At 38.0% G+C, this 19,808-nt stretch overlaps 1 protein-coding gene across 4 annotated transcripts in view; it reads left to right on the plus strand.

Moving 5' to 3' along the window:
* Positions 1-15,798, plus strand: part of RIC1 (RIC1 homolog, RAB6A GEF complex partner 1) — a 47,341-nt gene extending 31,543 nt beyond the window's left edge. For 3 of the 4 annotated variants that reach the window (XM_069000913.1, XM_069000912.1, XM_069000914.1), the window contains 15 exons: positions 72-275; positions 1,516-1,554; positions 2,127-2,237; positions 2,835-2,924; positions 3,546-3,706; positions 4,726-4,864; positions 6,710-6,826; positions 7,609-8,337; positions 8,662-8,820; positions 8,931-9,064; positions 10,042-10,328; positions 11,147-11,341; positions 13,101-13,278; positions 13,413-13,601; positions 13,893-15,798. In XM_069000913.1, the coding sequence (XP_068857014.1) occupies positions 72-275; positions 1,516-1,554; positions 2,127-2,237; positions 2,835-2,924; positions 3,546-3,706; positions 4,726-4,864; positions 6,710-6,826; positions 7,609-8,337; positions 8,662-8,820; positions 8,931-9,064; positions 10,042-10,328; positions 11,147-11,341; positions 13,101-13,278; positions 13,413-13,601; positions 13,893-14,178 (3,018 nt within the window). In that variant the 3' untranslated portion in view covers positions 14,179-15,798. Of the gene's footprint in view, positions 1-71; positions 276-1,515; positions 1,555-2,126; positions 2,238-2,834; positions 2,925-3,545; positions 3,707-4,725; positions 4,865-6,709; positions 6,827-7,608; positions 8,338-8,661; positions 8,821-8,930; positions 9,065-10,041; positions 10,329-11,146; positions 11,342-13,062; positions 13,279-13,412; positions 13,602-13,892 lie in introns of those variants that run through there. The other variant, XM_069000915.1, reaches the window with a different exon arrangement.
* Positions 15,799-19,808: the final 4,010 nt, after the last annotated feature.

Raw genomic sequence — 19,808 nt, forward strand, 5'->3', positions numbered from 1 at the left:
TTTCCTTTGTCTTCTATACGTGGAATTCAAAGTTGCTTCTTTTGTTTTCTTTTGTTTGGGTTTTAATATAGAGTAACCAGGAACAAGTCCTTCTCCAAGGAGAAGATCGCTTATATTTGAACTGTGGAGATGCAGCACAGGCTCAGAGTCCCAGAAATACTTCAGCACACTCTGAACATAACCACAGCAGGGAAAGAGGCCCATTTTCAGATGGCAGTTTAGATTCTCAGGGTTTAAGCACTTTACTAGGACACCGGCATTGGCATGTTGTACAGGTAATTGATCCTGGTTGCCCGTATGTGCTTCGTGCTTGCAAGAGTTTGTAGGAGTAGAACATGCAGTTGATCTCCTCACTCTGCCATACCTTTTTCCTCTAGTATGAGATCATTGTCTTTTTGTTGTCTCTGGGGATTTGCCATGGTACAGCTTTTTCTCATTGACAAAAGGTAAAGGAACATTGGTCATACCAGCTTTGTGGCTGGCCAATAAAAAAACTGTTCAAGGTCTTTTTGACTTTGGGAAGGATAGTTAATCACTTACTTGTGCTTTGCAAGGGAGAATGTGCAACATGCAAGAAATCATTTAGGTGTTTGTTTTGTTACTTATGCAAAATGCTTTAAAACATATTCAGCTGATGAATATAGCCTTCAGACTCCAGCTGTATTTTCAAGCATGAAAAGTGACATCTATTTAAGCATGTAATTAAAACTTCACAATATCAGGCTATCAGAGAAGAAATTGTTTCCAGGATAGTAATGGAACATCTTGTATTTTCCCTGTAATATAAAGAAAAAGTTAAATATCTTTTAATCTGTAATTCTAACGTGTGTTCTTCCATGCTTGAATTGGTGACACTTTTTAAAATAAAGATTTATGGAAGGTCCCCAATGTTTTGTTCTTCATATAGCACACAAATCAGTAGTATTAAAAAGTATTTGATTCTAGGCATGTAATGCAGGTTCTAGATACTGTTGAATTTCCACTTTAGCTGGCCAGGTAGCTCTTCTGTCTTCTGAAACAGGTGTAGGAGGGAGAGGTCTTTGTTTTATGGTAAAAGTAAAGCTGAAACACTTAGAATTACCGTAGGGAGCAACATATCCATGAAAACAGACATTGGCTGGGTAACAAGAATACCTACCTGCCTTATGTCAGACCAAAGACTGGAGGTTGAAGCTGGGTTTGTATCATCCCATGTGACATGAAGAATCCAGCAAGTTCTCTCATAAGAAGGCTTTTGGATATGCTGGTGTGTATTTGTGACCAGATTAGAAATTTCATCCCAATACTGAAAGTCCTGCCTGAAGGCTGTATTGATCAAAACCTTTATGTTCCTGTGTAAGATTCTCTTGGAGAGAGAAGTACCTGGGAGGAGAGATGAGCAAATTATGACTATTGACTGTTGTTGTTTTTCAAAACACTGACATTGTCCAAATTCCTTTAGGATGTTATAATTAATCAGTACTGTAATTGTAGTTGGTATAGTCATGTAGTTTTGATTTTCTCTCTTTTTTTTAGATTCATAGTACATATCTAGAGAGCAACTGGCCTATAAGGGTGAGTTATTTGAAAAATATATTCTTGCTTATTTAAAAATATTGGAGCGTTATAATTGTCCATTAACATTGGTGGTAAATGAAGTTGTCCATTAGGATTGGCTGAAAATGAAATCGTTATTTTACATTACAGAAAGAAAACTGTGTTGTTGGGGTCCCTGCCCCGCCATGTAGCCCTGAGGGAGGCACGGGGTTTCCCTGCCCCTGCTCAGCCTCGTTCCCCATGGGTTGGTTTGTGTTCCCCTGCGCGGGCAAAGCAGCTCGGGTCCTGTGACTGGGGCAGAGTCCCTCAGCAGAGCCCGGCCATGCGGCTGGGGAAATAAACATCTCTGAAACATCTAGCAAGAATCCGTCCGTGTATATTTGTTTCTTTTCCACGGGACTCCTGGTTTGATATAGGCGTGTTGCAGTATCCCCACTGCAACACTGTGTTAGTAAAGTATGAAACATAAATACACCTTACAAGTTTTGAGTCTGATGTTATATTGCCTTGTGGTGTTGTACTTGGATAGGATGTATTATTTAAATAAGTTCCCTTCTGAGGTTCTGGTAACTTTTTTTTCTTTCTTACAGTTTTCAGCTATTGACAAGCTTGGACAGAATGTAGCTGTTGTTGGCAAGTTTGGTTTTGCACATTATTCTTTACTCACCAAAAAATGGAAGCTGTTTGGAAACATTACCCAGGTGAGAGGTTATGGAATTTTATCCTGGTGCACAGGGGAGATTTATTTGCTGGGATGTGAGACTTGGAGAAAACTAAAGAGTATTGTTTTCAAGTAAACAGACTGTAGACACACTTGGATAGGGATGCTGGTTTTACATGTGTTGCTCATAAAATGTCTGAAACACATATCTTGTGGTTTTGACACACTAATTTTTGTCTCAGTGTTCACAGGTTTCCAAATTTGAGTGCATGTATTCAGACGCTTAATTCCATTTCTCTTATTGGAGAGTTTGTGTGATGTAGCTTTGGGTGTAAATTCTGGTAAGATTCTGGTAAATTCTGGCCAGAAGCAGATTTGAGAGAGTTCAGGGATGCCAATAGCATAAAGAACTGTGGAACTGTGTTTTGTAGGATGATATTTGTCCTTCACATACTATTCTTTAGTACTTTGGTTTTTAAACATTAAAAACTTCATATACATAGTCTTGCCACTATGAGTAAAGCTTATAGAGATCCTACATGGCTTTCAGAAATTACCCATATAATGTACATCTCTGAATGTGTGAGTATATAAAAATACATACATATATGTAATCTGCCTGCTTATTTCTTTTCAGGAGCAAACTATGATGGTAACAGGTGGCTTAGCATGGTGGAATGACTTCATTGTTCTTGCATGTTATAATTTAAATGATCACCAGGAAGAGGTGAGGTACTTTTCTTCAAAGTACATACAATGATTAGAATAGCTGATCTCTATATGACAGTAGTATTATAAACATGAAAAGTACCATGGTATTATAAACATGTTTATGTGCTATAAACTTAGGTGGCTTTTGGGCATATTCAGAGTTTATTCATTAATATATAAGTAATTCTTTGCAGAAAAATTTTGTTGTTGCTATTAAAAGCTATTTTCTGCTGACTACAGAGAATCTACTCGTTCTGAAAACTTTATGACATTTTTGCATGTTAGCACGAAGTGTGTTCTCAGATACCTATTTACAGTGTTTTGGGACACTTTTGCAAGGTGTTTTGTAAGAGAAGAGGAAATTTACTTACTCTTTGCTTTTTAAAACTGGTGAAAAAAATTCCTTCCTTACGAGTGTTTTCCAGTTCTTCAGATTTGGCTGTACTGTGCTTTAACCACTCTGGATGCAACAATAAAATGCAATGGATGAAATACTTGATGAAACAAAAACTCAGTAATTTGTCTTGCTAGAAATTCTTGACAGCCATTCCATAATAAAGAAAATAATCAGAAGTGGAATTACTATTATCTTTTTGGTAAACAGAACCTGTGTTGAAGCTACTCCTTTCCCTTGCAGCTGAGAATCTACCTGCGAACGTCTAACCTTGACAATGCGTTTGCACACATCACCAAAGTGCAAGCACCCACGTTACTACTGAGTGTCTTCCGGGACATTGTGATATTGTTCAGAGCAGATTGTTCCATTTGCCTTTACAGTATTGAGAGAAGGTCTGAGGGGTGAGTATCACTGTTTGAATGCTTTTGCAGTAAGGTACCTGTGGGTATGCTCTCAGTCTGAGTAAATTCGTAACGATGGTACAAAGGTGTTTGATAACTAGTGGAGTTAGATTTTTAAAATGCAGAGGGGTAAGTGTTAGCTGTATGCACAAGTTCATGAGTGTTGTCACTTGCATGCATGCTGATAGGGATGTTAGGTGTGGAGATAGGTAGTGACTGATGTATGCACGTTTCCAGTTGTCTGATCAAACATGTTCCTAACTTATAGGAACTTGAAGACTGAATATAAATAGGTGAAAAAGGTACTAAAAGACACCAATATACTTGAATATTTTAAAATAAAAACATGTTTCTAACATCAGAAGTAGGAATTAGTAAAGGGAAGGTAGCAGCAGGCTTACAGAGATGAAGAGAGAAAAGGTTTGGTCTTGGTGTGGTGGTGAGGAATTGTTTTAGTGCAAAAGAAGTAGCAACGTAAGATATGCTGGATATTTCAGACAGTTAAGATTAGTGAACCTAAGGAGGAGGTAAAGATTCACAGGTAGGGGGTTTTTCTAAGTGCCTAAGTAGGTGATTTTTCTTACAGTTACGGTATCTTCTTTTTAGCAAGCAGGAACCTTTTTGTGTTAGAGGAAAGCAAGTTGTTGATGAACTTCAGAGAAAAATATTTTCAATGCTTATAAAAAAAAATTCCCAACAGAATCCAAACCCACGACTATCTCACTGAAGGGTTAATAGAGTCTTATTCTGAAGTATCTGATACTGTCTTCTACCCACTCACAGCTGTATTTCCCAAAGTAGCAAGATAACTAACCCAACTTAGGTTTTTTTGGTAGCTTTACGTAGAGTAGATACATGGGCATATCTACTGATTCCTGATGAAATGAACATCATTTTGTTCTGTAGAGTAAACCATTTGCTAAGGATAAGTTGATTATTTTCATTAGGTTTACTTCAATATAGTAATTTCATGTTAAGTACTGTTGTAAAATTTCTAAATGTAGTAATTTTCCTTTCAGTCTTAATCCTACTGCCAGTATCCAAATTCTTCAAGAAGTGTCCATGTCTCGGTACATTCCTCATCCTTTTCTTGTAGTGTCTGTTACATTGACATCAGTGAGAACAGAGACTGGCATCACCTTGAAGATGCCTCAGCAGGTAACAGGTCTCAAAATTTGGTAGAATTGGTACCTGGATTTGTTAGTTTACTCCTCAAAGGTTACCTGGTTGATGAATCAATCATAAATTGGTGGCTCTTCTATGTGGTAAAATCCAGAACATGTTTTATTCTGATGTTCATTATATAGACATTTTATGTGGGAATTGGGGGTGGGGGGATGGAAGGAGAAGTAAGAGTTCAGATTTTATTTCATAGCTTCTCCTGTTATCTTGCTAAGGTTGGGGCCAAATATTGGAGAACAAATTAAATTTCACTCTGTCGAGGTTGTGTTGCTCTACTGTGTATTAAAAGTTAAAAACCAGAGCAATCCATGGCATTAGGAATTGCCTTTCTCGCAACAACTTGTTCATTACTCAAAGAATAAATAGAAAAAAGGAAAATACGGCATATGACTCTGTAAGGTTATTCTTTGTCAATTCTGACTATACTAAAATAAAGTAATATAATCTCCCACACTAGTTATGTCAGGAGATAGGTCAACAGCCAAACAATCACTTAAGATGTGAAGGTCCCCATCTTAACTTCAGAATGTAGTCAGGGCACTGAAAGCAAAGAGAACTTGGATTTTTATCGTCTGGGTTGCAAACAGAGTAGGCTTAACTGAGCAGCTGCAGTATGAAGTGTATTTTTTCATGAAAGCAGCTACCTTGGGGTAGTTCAGAAGTTGTTTTGTCTGTGGGACAGCCCAAGAGACATGTAAAGGTGCATCATTTTCTCCACATACCAAAGGCACTGGCAGATACAAAAGTGGTGGCACATACGTAAAATCCGAAGGTTTGTGCTTCCTTCCTTCCCTTCATTCTAATTTAATGTCACACAGCGCTGAGCATGTGTCCAGAGACTTTGTTTTGGTACTGGACAAGGGCATAAAAAGCAACGTGCTTGTGGTTTTCTAGTCCATCTTAGCATGAGACAGCATCTGTATTCCTGAACTACCTGACCTGTGTTGTTTTCTAATTTTAGAAAAAATTACTGAAACTTTTTACAGCACTTACAATATTTAGACTTAGCTTCAGATTGAATAGATACTACCTCTTTCTAACTAAGAGCACCTATCCTTAAACTCTGTTGATCCTCCTTATCAAAAGATAAATATTTAGGTTAGTACTAAGTATGACACTTCACTGAAGACAGAGCAATGTGTCTGACTTTGTGAACTGTGTCAGCTTTTTCAGTGTTTTTAACCTATTAGTGACCTTAACCCCTGATGCTGCAAATTTACCATATAGATCCTCTATCCATGTAGTTTGAAACTAAGCTTCATGCATGGTAATAACTCCAGTGGCTTGGTTTAAAATTAACATGAAACAGCTATGAAATAAATCTTTAAAAAGAATACTTCGCTTTCTTGATATACCTTACTGAAAAGATTTTTCTTTAACTGCAGCTAAATAAAAGTTCAATATGCTATACAAGTGTGGCTCAACTCTATTTGGCTCAGCTTTTGGGTTGTGTACCAGTGTTAGTCCTTGCAGTCTGATACTGGCAATCATACTATGACGATACTGATAAGAATACAAAATTTTATTTTTTCTTAAAATGCTGGTGGATTGCCCTTTTAGGACACAATGTTAGAAAAAGTCCATATTAAACACATGGAATGAGTCTGGTGAATAAGCAACCTTCCAGTATTTACTCCTTTGCACAAGAATGGCAGTACTTGGTTTTTCTTGATGTTTCTGAGTCCTTCTGTAATGAATTCGGTTGTTAGTCATCTCTGTAAAGTGACACATTTAATTTACACTTTCTATTCTGGGTTTTTATTGTGGTTATGATCGTTTGAAGAGCTTGAATAATTTGCATAATATTCTTTCTATCCGTAGGCTTGTGAAGCTGAAAGTATTATGCTTAACTTAGCAGGACAACTCATCATGTTGCAAAGGGATCGATCTGGACCCCAGATACGAGATAAAGATAATAATCCCAATCAAAGAAAGCATGTGAGTAAATATCTGTGGAGTACTGCGTATGGCTTCAAAGATGTCAGTAATTGAAGAAGCTGTGGGAGAGAATGGTCCAGACATAAAGAAAATAGGGCTATAAGCAACACAGTATCTACACTTACAGACTGAACTGTTAGCTGGAAGTACATTAGCATTTGCTCATTGTGTTTGCTACTTACTTTGAAATGAAATAGACAAGCTTTAAGAGTAAAGATACTGCCCAAAATTTGGTATGCACCAATAACAGAAAGCCTCTGTCTGTCTAAAACTGTTCTGTATGTTTATGGAACATTATAATTTTTTGCAGAGTATGTTTACAAAGTTCTTGGAAATAACAACAATAGAAACAATCACTGAACTTTTCAGTTCTTCTGGGATGATGAAAACCACCAATTCTATGTGAAACAAGCACTTTGGGAGAGTGAAATCTGGAAAGTTCAGATAAAGATTTGTCAGTTCTAGGTTGGATTTACTGAAGAAGCATAGAGCAGGTTTTTATTTTTCACCTTTATTCTCGTCCCTCTGCTTCCTGACTAAGTATTAAGGAGGTTAAAAAAAATTAAAGAAATGTCTAGAGTTAATATAAGTATTAAGTCGTCTTTTGTCACATGCTAGGGTACAGTTAAGGGAGAAGCAGATTTGTTTCTTCTTCTTTGTTAGAAGAATAACGTGTTTGAAGAGAGTAGTTCTTAGCTGAAAAGTAGAGTTCTTGTGAGTAGGGTAAAAATAAAAGGAGTACTGATACTTTCTTTTAATTTTTTATTTTTCATTTTACATAGCTGCCTTTTTGTGCTCCAGTTGTCCTTGCCCAGTCTGTTGAAAATGTATGGACTACTTGCAGAATTAACAAACAGAAACGCCACTTACTGGAGGCTCTGTGGCTCAGCTGTGGTGGGGCAGGTATGAAAGTCTGGCTTCCCCTGTTTCCCAGAGACCATCGAAAACCGCATTCCTTTCTGTCAAGACGGATCATGCTGCCTTTCCACATCAACATATACCCATTGGCTGTTCTGTTTGAAGATGCCTTGGTTCTTGGTGCTGTTAATGACACTGTGCTCTATGACTGTTTATACACTCAAACCAGTGCTAGAGAACACTTAGAGGTTCTCTTTCCTTTCTCCATTGTTGAGAGAACCTCTCAGATCTACCTCCATCACATTTTACGCCAGCTCTTGGTTAGGAACCTCGGTGAACAAGCCTTGCTTTTGGCCCACTCCTGTGCCACATTACCATACTTTCCTCATGTACTAGAACTGATGCTTCATGAAGTGCTGGAAGAAGAAGCTACCTCGCGGGAACCCATTCCCGACCCTCTCCTTCCCACTGTGGCGAAGTTCATTACAGAATTCCCCCTCTTCCTGCAGACAGTTGTTCATTGTGCTAGGAAGACAGAATATGCCCTGTGGAATTACCTTTTTGCTGCTGTTGGAAACCCGAAGGACTTATTTGAAGAGTGCTTAATGGCCCAGGACTTGGACACAGCTGCCTCTTACCTTATTATCCTACAGGTAATGGCACCAAATATATTGCAAGACTGCTGATATTTACTAACATTGCAGTATTTTAAAAATAATGTCCTATCAAAGTTGTGCATATTCAACAGATTTTTAATTTAATGGTTTTCTGTTGATATTATGTCCAGTTATGAAGGGTGGTAAGATTATGCAGTGTAAGTAGTTAGTTTACTGTTTTAAATAGGAAAATAATAGCAAGAAGTTTGCTGTTTATAATCTTTGGTATACTTGAATGTGACACAGTGTGGTTTGACTTAATAGAACTTCTGATTCTCTACAGTAAAAGCCAATGACTTAATTAGGCTTTGTTGCTTGCAGAACATGGAAGTTCCAGCAGTTAGCAGACAACATGCTACTCTCCTGTTTAATACTGCCTTAGAGCAGGGGAAGTGGGATCTCTGTCGTCATATGATTAGATTTCTTAAAGCCATTGGCTCTGGAGAAACAGAAACACCCCCAGCTACACCAACAGCTCAGGTTTGTGATGAGAAAAGTAAATACTGTGCATCAAGCCTTGTATGATTAATCTTCATGTTACATAGCATGTTTGGTCCTTTGAATGTATGTTTTTGTTTTCTTGGTTTTAGGAACCTAGTTCAAGTGGTGGTTTTGAGTTCTTCAGGCATCGCAGCATTAGTTTATCCCAATCAGCAGAAAATCTCCATAGCAAATTTAATTTGACAAAAACGCTGAGTATGCCCTCTGGCCCATCTGGGAAAAGGTAATGTCTTCTTCCCCACTTTGTTAGGTACTACAGTACTAACTTTAATTTAAGTTATAGAAATAAATTATATGATAGATTTGTTGTAATCTCTTTCTGTATGTTTTGCATTTGTCATTTCACAACTTTCGTATTGTTTGCGTCTCATAACATTCTTGGGAGAATATATTCTCACACATGTAAATATATGTATGTGTGTTTGTATCTATACATAGGCACGCTTACAGAGATATTGCTGACCACTGGCTGTGGTACACCATTACATGTGTAGTAATTTAAGTAGCTTGTGAGACCACATGCCTCATATTTAAAGGATCTGTTTTGCTGAAAAATACATTTTGAACAGCTCACAGCATCACAGTGTACAATGTGCTGTGCTCCTATGCACATCTTGATCTAGCAGCATGTTTCCAAGCTACAAATAGAACCTTTTATGCCTTGGTATGAGCCCCTCTAAAGCTGCTGTATGCAAACTTGATATTGATAGGTATTACAGTCCAGAAGTAGTATTGAACTAAAATTCATTATTATCTTTGCTTTGGCTTGTTTCCCCATACATATTTTTCAAACAATCCTAGTATAAATTTAAATACTCTGAATCAGTCATTTTTAATAGAGAGTATCTTAAAGGTTTGGATAGGAAGGGTTCTAGACCAATACTTGACTAGTTCTCTAAACTTTGCAGTGTCATCTACATTTTATCTCTTACTTTACTTTTTTTCTGCACTGCTGATAATTTAATGCTCTATAAATACTGCTGCTGTTGTAACTTAAATCACTGTTTCACCTACCTGTGGAGGCAGTGGGATCTTTTAGAGAATATAAACAGCAAGGAATGATGGAAACTGCTTTTGCTGTTATATAGAAAGCCCCCCTTCTACTGTTCTGATCACTCAAAAGTTCTGCAGTTGTGGCCAACAGCCTTTGCAACTCTGCTTTATCAGTGTTCATGTGGCTGTTCTGTGCTGTGTGTGCAGGTGGAGTAAAGACAGCGACTGTGCCGAGAACATGTACATTGACATGATGCTCTGGCGGCATGCTCGGCGTCTGCTGGAGGAGATCAAGCTGAAAGACCTTGGCTGCTTTGCTGCACAGTTAGGCTTTGAGCTGATCGGCTGGTTGTGCAAGGAGCGAGCCAGAGCTGCCCGCGTGGAGGATTTTGTGTCTGCTTTGAAAAAGCTACACAAGGATTTCCTCTGGCCATTTCCAGTTATACCAGCTTCGTCCATTAATTCACCTTTCAAGAATGGAAAGTATAAGACAGGTACAGTAACATCTGAGTTTGATATGAGCTAGAATTCCCTCCTGCAATGCTACATCTGTGAATCTGTCTGTTCTGCTTCTGTTCAGCCAAGATAAGAACAGGCTGAGGCATGCCACCTGCACAGCTTTCTCACACAGGGTGTATTTTTCAAAGAGATTCTGTTTAGCATAGAGAGTATCTCTTGTGTGATTATTATTTCTGTTGAAATCTTTTGCTTTCTTAGGTGCGCTGAATTGGGTATCAAGTGTGCAGATGTTGAACTGAACGTGGAAATTGCTGCAGTGGAAATTCTGCTGCAGAAAATTACTAAAATCAATATTATTATATAGTTTCTAGATGAGGTATTGATTCACTTTTTTAAAATTAAAAAGCAGTGTTCCTAATATTTCAAATTTACTTTATGTTAGAGGTTGGGAACTTTGAAGACTTTGCTGTAAACCTCCTTTATGTTATTGATCTCTTCACCTTATCTACTTACAGCAAAGTGGACACTCCACTACCTTATCTCCATATGGCAAGGTTGACATTGGCTGCCAAGTCTCCCTCTTCTTAGCTGCAGCATCATTATTTACTTCTGTTGATTCTGACCACTTTATCACATGACACTTCTTTTATGCCAGGGGTCACATAAAAAGCTTATCATAAATTCCCAAAATACCTAAACTTGCTGCATTCCCTTGTATGCATTCATTGGTCCCCTGAATATTGACTTAGATGCAAGTTTTAGCCTCCTGAAATGCCTGAAGAAAACTGTCTTAATTTCCTTTTGGATACTTACATGATTTTTCTATGATGTGTTTTGTTTTGGTTTTTTTTAGCTATGGGGGAGCAACTGCTAAAATCTCAGTCTGCAGACACCTTTGTAAACATGGAAGTGGACACAGGGGTTTCAAACACACCTCGCAGTCGCAGCTGGCTTGGTACTATCAGCTCTTCGCAGAGAGAAATTGACACTGTTTCATCCCATGGACCACACTTGCAAGATGCATTCCTTTCTCCTTTGCTAAGCAAAGGTTAGTCACTCTTCCCTCTATCTGCTCATTGGAAAAATGTGAAGTGTGTGCTTATATTTTGATACTTGCGTGTTAGTGCTGTATTGTTGCTTCTCAACTGCTGATAAGGAAAATTCAGGAAAAAAAAAAGGGCTTAATGAAAAGTGAACTGAAATTTTTACAACAGAAAAATAATGCCCATGTTGTATACCTCTACGTACCTGAAGTTGAATATGAAGTAGATATTTGGTCTGTTGTGATAACTTGAAGTTCAGTATTTTTTCAGTCTGGCTAGGAAGTGTTAGGGTTTTTTTCTTTGTCTCTTGCATGGATCAGCCTCTTGCAGAGGTTGGAACAGCTCTAATTGCGTGAACTTTGTGCTTTTGGGTTTCTTAAGAATGATATTAGATACATTACTTATTGAGGAAGTTGAGGAAATTAGAGACCCATATAGTTGTATTTTTTCCGATGGCTTTATTTAAATTGCTTTTTAAAAGCTGTAATGTATGATCAGCTTATTAAAATAGAAGTTTTACTTTTTATATATTTTTTATGAACACAGAAGGAGATGGGAAAAGTTTGTCAGGCCATTCAAGTCTTTTTTAAATTTAGTTTTATTTAAAAAATATTTTATACTTCCTCTTGTCCTTGAGCATAGAGCAACATTTTCAACATTATCTAAATCATGTGATTTCCACTCTATTAGGGCAAAGATCTAAGTACCTAGTGTGAGCTACAATCTCTTTAAGACTGTAGAGCCTTCTGTGAGATTCAGAGCATTTGGAGATCCTCTCTGTCAGCTTGGGCACTGTCATTTTATTTTCACTCCTCTTTCTCTTGTTTTTTAAATCTGGAGACTGCAAGAGAATTAATATCTCTCTTCATTGCACTGATTTTACTGCTGTCTGCCACTACTGCTCTTTCTATAAACAAGTATATCAGGGTTTTTTTCTGAGCTGGATGAAGACCTTTGAGTTCAATGGACTATGGTACACATTTTGAAGCAGTTTATTTCTAAAGCAACTAAATTAATAGTCTTTAAAACATTGCAAACTGAATTCTAATAATGATTTCACAAATTACTAAACCAGCACTGGCATTCATGGGCAAGAAGATAATCATATAACCTTTTGACTTCCTAAACATTTTCCAAGAAAAGATGCATATGCTTTAATATGGAAATTGTTCTGAGGGTAACTGCCTTCGTGGCTCACCACTGTAATGGTTTTAGCTTTGATGTTACTGTTCCTTTGAAAATTTTGTTACTGCATGTGCTCTTCATGTTTTTACTAGAAATACTTCTTGTAATTTGGGCAGGTAAATATTTACATTACAAAGCATTCAAAATCTTCATGGTTTTGTATGAAGAAAAGAATTTGATATTGGAACTTCATTTTAACAAAATTAAAGGTTAAGGAAGCAGAATTTTAGTCAGACAGTAACCTTTCCTAGACTTAGTTGTAGGACTATAGTATGCAAGATACTGTATTGGTGTTTTTATGATGATTGCCAACACATATCTAGGATCCTGTACTGATACTAATTCTCCTGAATTATTTTTACTAGATAGAAAAAGTATTGCATTCCTGTAACAATAGTTCTACCATACAGTGTGACAAGAAGAATGGTGAAGCAGGATGGACAGTGCGCCTGAAGTAACTGTGATACACCGTAAAGCATTACTGTTTGTCAGTTTTTATAGGAAGTAGTTCAGAAATTCTGAATCTTACTAAAGTAAGTAGTTTCTCTTTTCCCTTATGTTTCTGAGTGTTTTTGATAGGTGATGAATGCAGCATTGGTTCAGCAACAGACCTGACTGAAACAAGTTCTATGGTGGATGGAGACTGGACCATGGTGGATGAAAACTTCTCCAGTCTCAGTTTAACTCAGTCAGAGCTTGAGCAGCTCTCCCTAGAACTGGCCAGTAAAGGGCCACACAAGTCACAGGTGCAGCTGCGGTAAGTAATGACACGTGTGCCTTTGAGACTGTTTCTTTCTCCTGATGCTGCATGCCAGCAATTCTCAATCCACACAATCACAGTGCAACTTTTGTCTTTGGAGTAGAAAAATAAACGGACTTTTTTCCCTATAGGTACTTGCTACATATCTTCATGGAAGCAGGTTGTCTGGATTGGTGTGTTGTCATAGGCCTTATTCTCAGAGAATCTTCAGTTATCAACCAGGTTTTCAGTATCATGCAGTCCTCTGATATTGATGGAGAAATCTGTCAGAATATCAAGACTGGCCTAGATGCTGTTGAGAAGTGGGCTTCTACAGATTGGTAAGTGTTCCTTTCTACCTTCACATTCACTCCAGCTGTAGTTTGTTACCTAAAAAGTAACTTCAAGTTATCTTAGCTTTAGCTGAAAGCTCACTTCAGAGAGTTGTAATCAAACCGGGAAAAAAAGAGCAAAACACAAACCAAACCAAACCCAAAGCAACCGGCTTTCCAACTTTTATTGTTTGATTAGGATTGCCTTCTCTTTATTTAAAAACATTTCTGCTTTTCAGGCACATGACAGAAGTACTAATTTTAATTCACTCATGGTGTTGTATCCCATTCTCTTTCTAGCCCTGGGTACAAGCCATTTCTAAATATCATCAAACCACAGATCCAGAAACTAAATGAAATAGTAGAAGAGCAAGTACAACCTGAAGCATTTCAGCCAGTGAATTCTTCTAAGGTTCCTGAACAAGTGAACCCAAGAGCTGAGGAAAGCAGGACTTCATCTAGCCATGGCATTAATCCTCAGAGTGATGCTGGCAGCAGCAATGCAAGCAGACATGAAGAAGACAAGGCTAAGACAGAGGATGAGGATTCATTCCAAGAAGGCAGTTATGACTGTGTTGTGTCTTAAGTGGAAGGTGAACAACTTCCCAAGCATCAGGTGTGAAAGGAAGCAAACCAGCTCTTAGATCTGCTTCCGTGCTTTGGATTTGAACTCTTTTTTAAATTTTGTTTTGGTTTTTTAATATTTCAATCTTTGGAATTTTTAGTGGGGATAACTAAACATCAGTTTCATCTAATAATTTCAAAAGTAGGCATGATTCTTTTTTGATGAAATTGTCAGACTGCAGCTTTACATTTTGATACTTTAAATAGTGTTGGAGAGACTGTGAACACACACATGGAGACAGATTCAGCCAATGTTCATCAGTACCTTTACATCACCAACACGTTCCGAAGAAACTACTTATATCTTGCTTGAGTTTAAAAGGCGAAGAGGGGATTAAATATAAAAACTGTTTTTTCTTTGCAGCTTGCCTGCCTAATAAATGTCTGATCAATGCAGTTCAGATTGGTTTGATACCAATATTTTGTAGTAAAGGACTGTAAAATATATTGTATGTTTTTGTGAATAATCTTGTACAAATACTCAAGACTGTACCATATTTGGAGGTACCTATATGTATTTGCATGTCTCTAGATGACTAGTAAAGTTAAAGCAGAGTTGCACTTCTTTCTGGATGAGGCATACTTTACTGACCTAACATTGACACAAGGTGGCTTACCTGTTTTTTACTGCCACTTAACAGATCTTGTAGTTGGGTTAAGGGACTGCTGAAGGTTATTTATTTCACTGTAAATTCTTTTCTGATAAATGGATTTTTAAAATGTAAATAATCATCATATACTCTTGCTATGGAAAACTAGTTTAACAGCTCATACTTAAACATTTTTCAAACATTTTATAATATGCATACTTCTGACTAAAACATATTTAACTTTCATACAATGTTACGGAAAGCTGGCTGCAGAAGTCTGTTGCTTTGAGGTACTTATTTTTTCTAGCTGCTGTCCCTATGTAATAACTACCTGTAACAGTATTAATTTAGATATTAGCTTGTTTGTACTGTGCAATCTGAACAAAAATGCAACATTACTCATTTTATACACAATAAATTAGTTTATTTTTTATAACATCACTTGATTATTGACATGGACCAAACTAGTCATAGTAGGATAGTTACAGCATCTGTTGCTTTTCTGGTGTAGTTACTAAAGGCACATCCATTTAAACTCTGGAAATTAAGACTATTCACAGTTAAGTTTTAAAGAAATTGTGGTTTCATCATCTTTATTTCCTTTGTAGATAAGATCAAGTGCTTTAAAATGTACAAATATTAAACTCTTGCTTTAGAATGGCTTTACCAGCCAACACAACCAGTACAAGTGCAATAATTGCGAGTATTACTTGGAAAGCTGGAGCTATTAATGAATGCAACTTGAACTTCATTTTAAGAGTTGAAACTGATACTGAAGTTAGAGGAAAGAAACCTGGTCTGAGTCCCAGCATTAAGCTTATTCTGCATTGTAGCTACTGGTTACAGATAATGTCTATCATACCTACAAGCCTGTTGTGACCTGACGTCAAAATTCATTCTTGTTTTAAGGGGATAATACTTAAAGCTTTTTTTATGATAAAGAAACCTGCTTAATCTATGTTAAAAGAAATAAAAACTGTGCTTCAAGTTAATATTTTTCTGTGGTTCTGTGGTAATGATGTAAGCCAAGCCCATCCTGGTCAGCTTCTTGCTGTTCAGGTTTTGGATCTGTGCAAGTAAAACCATACATTAACCGATATATTAACATTCTTAGTATTCATATCTTACTACTGTGCTACTGTTGTTTAGCAGGTAAATCTTTTTAGTTGTGAAATTTTAGAAGTTTGTACTTCTTTAGTAGTAATTATTATCTCTATGCAAATCTTATGTGCTAATTTTGTATTTTGATTTCACTGCTGTTATACTTGTAATTAAAAGACAAATGTATTCAACTTTACTTGAAGTTACTCCTGTGAAAAAGAACTATTTCTGACTTCAAGCCATCCAGGTAGGCCATCTTAGAGAAGGTTCTCAAACGACCTGATGAGGATTGTTTTTTATACTCACATGGCTTGTTTTTTACAGGATGAAGAATCAAACCTTTACCTTATTAGTGAATCTTTGAAGTTGCTGCTGTGAAAAGAGGTGTGCTGCGTTTAGGTGGCAAGGCTGTGGTAACAAGGAGGGCTGTGTCAGATAGAGCCAGTTGCACTAGACGCAGGGAAGCCTGTCAGGCAAGCTGGTACCTCCTCTCTGTAAAGTGTATAAATAAAGGCTCCTCTCTGTAATGTGTAATGTGTCAAGGGCTAAAAAATGCTGTGGGAGATGAGTGAGGAACAGTCCTGCAGCGAGGCCCATAAAGGAGGAGCAGGAGGAGGTAGTCCAGGCACTGGAACTGGGATTCCCTGCAGTTTGTGGCTCTGTACACATAAACACACACATTAAATGACAGACTGACAGTCTTGCTATTAGCATCTTACTGGTGTGGTACTGCTCAACAGCTCAGTCCTTTTAGACGATGGGGAAGGAGCCTCTCCACCTGCAACCCATTGTGGAGCACACTGGAGCAGATTCCCACAGTGGCAGCCTTGGAGTGCCCACACTAAGCAGGTGGATGGAGGAGCCCTGAAGGAACCTTGCAGCCTGAAGAGCCCATGCAAGAGCAGGTTTCTGCCAGGAACTGTGGTCCACAGGGGATCTGTACTGGAACAGTCTCTTTCTGAAGGACCATCCCAGCAAGAGGAGGATCCCCTTTGAAGCAGTTTATGAGAGAGTGTATCCCATGGAGGGGACTCCATTCTGGAGTAGGGCAATAGTGAGGAGAAGAAGGAAGCAGAGAGGAAATGTTACAGATTGACCATGACCTGACCCTTAACTGACCAGCCCCAGTCCTTCTACACCACTGTGGGAGAGAAGGTAGAAGAGTAAATCTGGGAAGGAAGGGGAGGTTGGGGGAAAATGTTTTAATTGTTATCATATTTCTATTTTAATTGGTAACAAATTAATTTTCCCAAGGCCAGTTTGTTTCACCTGTTGGAGGTACCAGTGAGTGATGTCCCTGTCTCAACCCATTAATTTTCTCATCCTATTTTCTTCTGGTCTGCTGCGGGGAGGGTGTCAGCGAGCAGTTTGCTAGGTACCCACCAGCCAACCAGGGTTAACCCACCACAAAAGGCTTAGTCATCTACAAATCTCCACTATTAAACTGAAGATAGAAAAAATGGGCCACTTAACCAGTTGAGAATAGCATCTTTTTATGGAATTCCAACATGTTGACACTCTTCTCACTTTGTGTATCCAGCTCACATAAAACTGGCTGATGTCAGATTTGCTCCCTCACAACAATTTGCGTATCATCAAGTTTTCCTATCTGTTTCTCATCCTGTGCAAAACTAATTGCCTCAGAAAAACAGCAACAATACTTTATATTCCTTGCTACCAATTTAACAGATCCTTTCACATTGTGTATACTTGCAAAACTGCTTGAAGCAAGTCGCATTTCTGAAGATAATTTTTCACAATCACTTTTGTCAAGCCAAGTAAGGTAGTTTTTCCTCACCATGTTTTAGGCCAAAGAAACCAGAGGGTTTTAGAGCTGAAGTGTCTGTAAGCTACAGGTTAGAGAGACACTGCTAAGTAAGCAGAAATACCTGAACTCATAATCTAACCAGAACCTGTACAAAGAGGTCCTTTTCATAATAAACTCAGGAGAAGCTGTGACATTATAAAAGATGACGGATAACTTGCTGAGGGTGGTAAGCTGGCTTCAACTGAAGGAAGGAGGGAAAAACAACTTACTGTCAGCTTATTTCCTTTCCTAGAGCTGAAGACTGTTGAAGTACTCTAGTAGGCAGTGACAGGAATAGCAGCATAGGGTGAGTGGCCTAAGTCTTCCTAGTGTTCAGGCACAGAAAAGAGAGATACAAACATGAGTGTTCCATTTATCACCTGGCCCCTGAAATAGACACTCCTCGGGCATGCTTACTGAGAGAGCATTGAGAGACGACTTCGCAAGTCCGCAGCTGGAGCCAGAAGTTACTACACAGCAGACATATGGCACCCAACTATTCTTTCCTAAATTTCTTCAAATTACTGTCTTCTATCCAAAAAATTCCAAGCCCCCCAAAACCCGCCAACAAACACAAAAGAATAAATCCCAAATAATACAAAACAAAAAACCTCTAAACAAACCAAAACCACCCAAATAGAGCAAACTGCCACCACTCCCCTGAAAAGAACATCCCCAAATAAATTGTGTATGGGCAGCTTTCTAAGATGGTTACTCAAATTCACCTGCATAGTTACTGGCTTTAAAGCTTCTATTTGTTCTATTCTCAGAACAGGTTGAAATAACTGTTCCTTTTTAGATTAATTTCTGCTTGTTTTTAAGACTGATTCTTTCAGATTTCTGAAACATTTGCTAAGGACCACATGCTTGACATCCTGCTTGAAATACAGACAGCAGGGTCTAGATCTCCCTAATCTGGTTTGTACTTCCTGCTCAAGACTCAGCTTTAATGCTTAGCCTGTTCTCAAGCTGCACCCAACAGCTTTGACAGAACCATACAGTGCTGCAGCCCAACAGACCCTCTTCTGCAGTGAACTGCCAGGGAACCCTGGCTAATTTGTAGGATAAATTTATCCTCTAAGACTGGAAGGGATTTTCATGAATGTGAAGAATGCATATTTTGTCTTCAAAATGGAAGACACAGTTACATAAATTGACACTAACCACAGAATGCAGGTTTACTGATCTCACATGTCTTTCTCTCATTCTCTACCAAGACCACATACCAAGTTCTAAGATGGGGCATCCTGCAGGCCTCTTCCAGATAATTATAGAAGTCAAATTAGGTTTAGCCCTCAAGGGAGAAGAGTATGGAACACCTTTGCCATGCAGACAAAATGTTCTTCAGCTATGTCACACCTGCTACAACTAGCTCTGTATAGACTTGCTAGATCTTGTCTAGTTGATTAGTGTTTTTCCAGGAGGACTGCAATCCAACTAAGATTGACAGACATTAAAGACAAGTCTTACTAGCACAGAACAGCCCCACTCAGCTCAACAGTCTGTCAGTTTGTGTATGATAGCTGAAATTTTCCTGTTCATTGCACCTATTCCAACACTTTATTCAAATGCATACTTGTACTTGACAGGTGATCGTGAAGGTATGGTGACACACTATAATGATGCACTAGATTGTATAACCACAACAAGTAGAGGCCTCCTTTGCTTAAACTGATGAAGTGCTTAGTACTCAGAGAGCTTCATAAATATGTATTTTAATAGAGAACAGTAGATTCTCAAAGCCATCAAAACCAGGGTAGAAGAGAAGAAGAAAGCAATTTAGAAACTGCTGTGGATGTAAATTGTTTCTGATGAGCATAGGGTGATTCTAATCAACTGTTTACTGCCTCCACTAAGAGTAAGTAATTTTTCTGCTCTATGCCCCTGTATCCTTAAAGTTACCAGTTGCTTGAATTTTATACACTTCAAAGAGTAAGACACACAATGCTTTTTTATGAGAAATAACAACCCGTAGTAGCAGAAGACTAATCTGCTTGTACTTGAATGGGGAAGCAGATGGATATAAACAGCAAGTTTTTCCATCCTGTTTTTCTCTCTGTGATCAACAATAAATCTGGTCTCAACAATCAGTTT

This window comes from Aphelocoma coerulescens (assembly GCF_041296385.1).
Source record: "Aphelocoma coerulescens isolate FSJ_1873_10779 chromosome Z unlocalized genomic scaffold, UR_Acoe_1.0 ChrZ, whole genome shotgun sequence".
In the NCBI taxonomy this organism is placed as follows: Eukaryota; Metazoa; Chordata; class Aves; order Passeriformes; family Corvidae; genus Aphelocoma; species Aphelocoma coerulescens.